The following is a 6608-nucleotide window of genomic DNA, read 5'->3' on the forward strand; positions in this document are numbered from 1 at the left end:
ACGCGCCGCCAAGATAACCAATCCACGTCTCCTCCTTCCAGCTTTGTCCCGCCCACCTTGCACGATGCCGTAAGCGCAGAACCCGCTGGCGGAGTTGCGCCCTGTCTGTATAGGCCTCTTAACTCTGCCGGGGGGAGTGTGCGGGCAGCTTGCACATCAGGCGCGGATTCCGCCGCCACGTGGCGGTCAAATGAACGAGACTGTTCTAAAAAGCCTGCCGCGTACAAGCCTCACCAGGTGCTCTAACCTACAGGTGAGTTGACGTGGCTCTCAACAAGTATTTTCTTGGCAACGAGCGGCAAAGCTTATAGTTAATGCAAACGTACTTGCCCCATTTATTCGTGACATTTTGCGTCGGCGCGCAGCACACCAAATATGGTTAGGAAAAAAATTTCACTTCTTAGTTAATTCCTTTAACTTCACGAAAATTATTCGGCGATTCACACTCCTTCAAAACTACATGTCCTATTTCACGCAGAGTACTTTAGTAGTAGCGCAGCGATTGACTACTCTCTTGCACCAGGATTACAAGCCATCACCCAAACAAATAATAACTGTAGAGGCCTCCTCTGGGCAGAACTCAGAGTTGGCGGCATTCTCCGCTCACGCACGCACACACGTCTCGTCGCCACGTCTGCCCGGCGGAATCGCCTTGCGCCGATTGTCCGCTGTTCGCCCGATGACGTCATCGCGGGCGCTCGGAACTCGTTGGCACGGGAATGGAAACAATCTCGAAGCTGGCAGTCGTCCTTACACATTTACCTTGCTTTAACTAATGTTCATCTAAAACGATATCAAAAATAAATGTATTAAACCCAAATATTGACAGGTACGCAAATATTAAAAATTCTTACAAAAGAAAATTTAGTTAAAAAGTGAAACAACCTGTAAATTAAAATACGTATAAAAACAAAAAAGCTATAATATAAAAAAGTACATTATTCTCAATTATATTGTGTTGTATACATTAAGTTACAAAAATTATTTAAAAACTAAAATGTAACCAGGGTTACTGGTTAAAAGGGATCAGGGTTGTAGATATTGGTTGGCAAGGGGTAAATGCCGGGGGCAGGGGGCAGGGATGATGTGTATTGTGTCGATTACCCTTACAAGCAAAATCCTTGGGCTGCAGATTATGCCTCCCCTCCTCCTTACCCATGAGAATCCTACTGAGTTGCGCCCTGCGTGTGGGGGATGTGCTGGACTTCAATGCCGAGCTTTAGAAATAACAGGAATTTTAAACAAAATTATTGTGCATTTTCGGGTAATACCACCATTAATTTACGAATTGTAGGGGTAGTAGTTATTCAATGTTTGAGTTGTTTCAAAATTTTTCGAATGTAATAAATACATCATTGCAGGATAACCTTCTGAAACAGCATATGAAAAATTGGTTATAGTCAAAAAAAAATCAATCGTATATTTTACTTATTTTAAAATTTAAAATTCTTTCAGGATCAAAAGAAAAAAGTAACTATCTGATGAAGGTTACCGTAAAATTAGCTTCAAAGGAATACTGCAACATTTCTTACCAAGAATACTTTATACGCCGGACACTCCAATTTGGTGTCTTGTCATCGCAGATCTGTGCTGGTGAGGATGCTGGGGGCAAGGACACATGCCAAGTAAGAAACTACTATAATGATTTCGTTTTAATTCATATAATTTTATCTAGTTGAATACCAAATAAACCCAATAAAGGTTGTTACTGTTTAAATACTTCAGAAGCGATTTAGTCGTCTTTTACAATATCGTTTTCAAACAAAAAGCATACGGCGCAATGCAAAGAGAACTTTGCTGTAGAAAAAAGCACGCAAAAAATTTAATTTTATAGGCGGATGGTGAAAAACCTACCAGGAATATTCCGAAACACACTTTCTTATGGAAATTGAGGTAAAGTATACATAAGCCTCTCATATCCTAGATGAATTCCCAAGTTATTTAAATTTTTTAAATTCTGTAATTAATACTGGCCACGCCGCTTACATTAAGCACTAATAAACAATATATCTTAAATTCTACTTTGAAATAATTAGAGCTTTTAGGCTTCCTAGGGCACACTCAGGCGAGATATTTTAGGATGTAGAAAAGGGCATCTACCTGCTTCTACTCACACAGTTCAAGCCAAATCGGTGAGCCTCGACTCACACCCACAACTTGTAAGACCAGACAGACGTGCTGTATTAAAATTTGTTTTTGTATCTGGTTCATTTAACAGGGATTTATTATTAAAAAGTTTGAATTTTTTTATATTTGTCTAGTATTTTATTATTTCAACTTTAATTTTTAAAATAAAAAAATCTATACACAGTTTTTGAATACACAGCTGTTCTCATAAATATTTCTACTTTCTGGTGAGGGTCGTCTAAGAAATGGAACAAGTAATATTTCGTTAGAAAATGAATACAATTACCTACACTCTTGTTGTCATGTTGCAGGGTGATTCTGGAGGTCCATTGCAGTTTGTGATGGACGATCCGTACTGCATGTACTGCATTGTTGGAGTAACGTCTTTTGGCAAGTTCTGCGGCTACAAGAATTCACCAGCAATCTACACCAAAGTTTCACACTACCTCAACTGGATAGAAACTGTCGTCTGGCCATAGGATGGAAAAAAAAAAAAAAAAACTTCATAAAGTTTCCCAGATTTTAATTAATTTAAGCAAATTTTTTATTCTACTTTTATCTGGACACACACAAATCTAATCCAACAGACCTGTAAAAACAACTGTCCAAAAACATTTGTTCACTTGATATGTGCATATAGAAAATCTTATGTATATAAGCAATATACAATAAAGGCAATTATAATAAATACTACCATAAAACATATGTATTCACTAAAATAAAAGGACACGCACTCTCATATTACAAACAATATTTGTGTATTCCGAAACTATGGATATTGATGCCGTTTTAGTAAAAGATGTGACATAATGAACAAAAACACTCATCTCGTTGCAACTGCCTGGGCCTAGTCATTTCGACGTGGCACGCATGCCTGTTCTTTGCGATCTGCGAGGCAAAGAGTTCACCGTAGGCACCAATAAAGCACCGAGCCTGAGCCATAGTTCAGCGACATTTAATAAACGACTGCAAAAATACGAATTGTGTACCTAATACGTAAATGGGTATTTGATAGACTCGTTTAACTATTTGCAGTAGTATATAATAGCATGTGCGGTGCCTGGAGCAGTAGCGTGGATCGTCGATTGTCGGCCGTCATCTTGGATTGTGATGTCACGGCGGCCATCTTGGATGACCATGGTCATAACCTTTGACCTTGGCCCCGGCGGTAATTTTTGGATTATGTCACATCCGCCATTTTGGATTCCACCATTTTGTTTTCTAGAACTTTCTGCCATCTTGGACTCCGCCATTTTGAATAATGATATATGGAAAATTCGTATATATTATCAAAAAATTGGAAAACAATTAAATTCATAAAAATATTTAATAGTGATCAGACGACATTTTGTGTATCACGCTGACTGCGAAGTATGTTTGAAATATTTTATTTACCACAGTTTTTAATGTAGCGGGATTGGACTTAGGTGCTCCACTCTCATGAGTGATCTCAGAGGGAGAATAAATTTAATGATTTTTCTTGACTCGTGTCTTTGCAATATCATGCCATTGGCTGTTTTTTTCCGACAGTTCTAGTCTTTGTGTTTGATATTATTATCGCCAACTGCCAAAAATGATTGAGATAAGCAGTATAAGACATCCAGCTCATTTTCCGTTAGTGACCTGCCTGGCGGAGTATACATTGAGATTAGCACTATTTTATGATTATATTTATCGTAATATTTATGCTAACCACTTCTAATTGGTTAAAATTGGGTAATTTTCGTTATGTTTGTTTTATACTTTTGTGGATCACAAAGGCCACCCCACCTCTCATAGTAGGTATCGCGGTCACGCCTATAAACATTATGGTTTAAGATCGTGAAGGTATCAGTTGAAATAAAATGTGTTTCATTTACTGACCCAAGTTTTAATTTTATTGATATTTAATAGGTCAGTAAGTTTGATAATTTTATTTCAAATACTTTGTGCATTCCAGTAAAGGATGGTTACTTAATTAATACACTGTCAATAGGTGTTAGATTAATGACATAACCAAAGTTATGGGTGTGCGCCATTAATGCTGCCTGCTAAGACAGTCACGAAGCCCCCTAGTAGGCTTTTATTTGTCCTTTAGTTACTTGGATGGTGGCCATTAAGTTGCACAATGGTTCCGGGTGGGTGCTAGGTTAGGGTACTGGATGAAGTCATGCGATTGGCTCACAAGCTTCAGAAAATCGCTCGGGTACATCTCTGGCTTCTCCACAAGATTTGGCTGCAGTGAAGCAGTTGGCATCACTGCTGTTGGTGACTCAGTCTGCATTTGGCTGGCCTCGTGTGGCCTCGAGTGCAACTTTCTTGGAATTCCTGGGTGGAGGGGTAGTGGTGGCTGGAGCATTAGGAGCTGTTTGTTCCTTCACTTATCCTTGCCTCCCCCTTTTTCCTTTTTTATCCCTTTGACTTTACCGTTATTTTGTCCTGAATGGTGGTTCTTCAAGGGCCTTCGGGGCAGTTGTTGTCGTCTAGATCTCGCTGGGTTTGCCATTTCTGGGTGCTCCAGGTAGTACCAGTAAAACTTCGCATACTGGTTTGGGAATTAAAATTTGGCTGCTGCTATTGCTGGGGAGCTGTATTCCTCGGGGTTACACAGCTACTGGGGTTGTTAGCCTTGGGGATCAGCTAGCTGGTGGGAACGTGGGAACTGGGAATCTGTTGCAGCCCGCTGGTTGTCGTGGATTTCGGCAGATTATTTTATTATTTTATTGCAAATTTACATGCATTAGGTGACGTAAATACAGGAGCCAAAGGATGGTCTGGATGAAGAGTTGGACAGAGTAGAAAAGAGCCTACCATGCGGGGGTCGAGAGCTTGGACTTGTGGTCCGCTTTATATTTTGTCCAGTTCTGGGTTTTGTAACCAGAGCGCGATCGCCCCTGGTGGTAAATGGATACATCGACCACTCACTCTGTTTCCATGGAGCATCACCAAAATGCGAATAGGTCTTGACTTAATTCACCTGTAACTTTATACGCCGACAGTTTCTCTATATTTAACTAGTAGTATAGTAATAGATATTAGAGATTTGTAAATTAGTAATAAGTCCTAGCTACTAAGTAATAGTCATCAAAAATATAGATATATTTCTAAAATAATAATAAAAAAATCAAACACAAAATAAAAAAATAATATTTAAAGTTATTATTTTAGTTTTATCTTTAAGCACTGCACGTCCATCCCTGAGTTGGGTGTTTGCCTATTTCGTAACAAAATGCCTAGTTTCTAAGTCATTTATCTTTTTTCTGTCTTAGTATCTTAGTTTTTTAGGTGATGACTGGCGGCGGAGTGAGTGGTCAGTGTAACCACTCACCACCAGGGGCGCTTGCGTCCCTGGTCAAATATTCCAGATACAAATAAAATACAAAGCGGACCACGAGTCCAAGTGCCCAAACCCCGCATGGTAGACACTTTTCTACTCTGTCCAACACTTCGAGGGCATCATACCAGAAGGGTGTATCAACACTTTTTGCAATATCGAGATAAATGTAATATAACCCAATTAGGTTCATAAACACTTATTCAGAGCTTCTGAAAAACATAACCATGAATCGAATGATAATACCATGTTATGTAGACAAAGGAAGGGAAAAACAGCCAAACTTTAAATGACTCCATTGTAAACTTGCATTTTCGTTGATACGCCCTTTTGGTATGATGCCCTCGACTTCATCCAGACCATCCTCTGTCTCCTGTAAATTCCTACAAGTAATGCATGCCAATTTGCATCCCGCATGAATGTGCCCAGGGTTTTCCCTGTGTCTATGCAGGTTTTACCTGGGTCCAACCTATCTCTAGTTATAGTCTAGATTTAAGAGTGAGGGGAGTTAGTCATGGCGCCAATCGTTGCCATGGCTGGCCAATCCCCTCCTAGCACATGATGCATGCGACCCTCTCCCTGCATGGCTAATCCCAGCATGACTAGGCGTATAGGCTTCGGCCTGAGACGCACCTAGGTCCCTCCCTAACCCGGAACCCTCCCAAATACACTTAGTTTTAGTTAGGTTAGAAAAAAAATCTGGGTCAGCAGTGACGCCGGCCGAGGCGGAAGCGAGCGAGGCTGACCGAGGTTGGCCGAGGTTGGCCGAGGTTGTACGAACAGAGCTGAGCGGGGCGCTTCTCCGGGTCAGCAGATTTTTTTTTTTTTAACCTAACTAAAACTAAGTGTATTTGGGAGGGGTCCGGGTTAGGGAGGGACCTAGGTTCGTCTCAGGCCGAAGCCTATACGCCTAGTCATGGTGGGATTAGCCATGCAGGGGGAGGGTCGCATGCATCATGTGCTAGGAGGGGATTGGCCAGCCATGGCAGCGATTGGCGCCATGACTAACTCCCCTCACTCTTAAATCTAGACTATAACTAGAGATAGGTTGGGCCCAGGTAAAACCTGCATAGACGCAGGGAAAACCCTGGGCACATTCATGCGGGATGCAAATTGGCATGCATTACGTGTAGGAATTTACAGGAGACAGAGGATGGTCTGGATGAAG

At 40.9% G+C, this 6608-nt stretch overlaps 1 protein-coding gene across 1 annotated transcript in view; it reads left to right on the forward strand.

The window, feature by feature from the left end:
• LOC134528947 (serine protease snake-like) overlaps window positions 1-2606 on the forward strand; it is a 29078-nt gene extending 26472 nt beyond the window's left edge. Inside the window, exons 4-5 of the mRNA XM_063362615.1 lie at window positions 1456-1625; window positions 2439-2606. Of these exons, the coding sequence (XP_063218685.1) occupies window positions 1456-1625; window positions 2439-2606 (338 nt within the window). The remainder of the gene's footprint in view (window positions 1-1455; window positions 1626-2438) is intronic.
• The last annotated feature ends 4002 nt before the right edge of the window (window positions 2607-6608 follow it).

The sequence above is a fragment of the Bacillus rossius genome, chromosome 2, assembly GCF_032445375.1.
Source record: "Bacillus rossius redtenbacheri isolate Brsri chromosome 2, Brsri_v3, whole genome shotgun sequence".
Classification (NCBI taxonomy): domain Eukaryota; kingdom Metazoa; phylum Arthropoda; class Insecta; order Phasmatodea; family Bacillidae; genus Bacillus; species Bacillus rossius.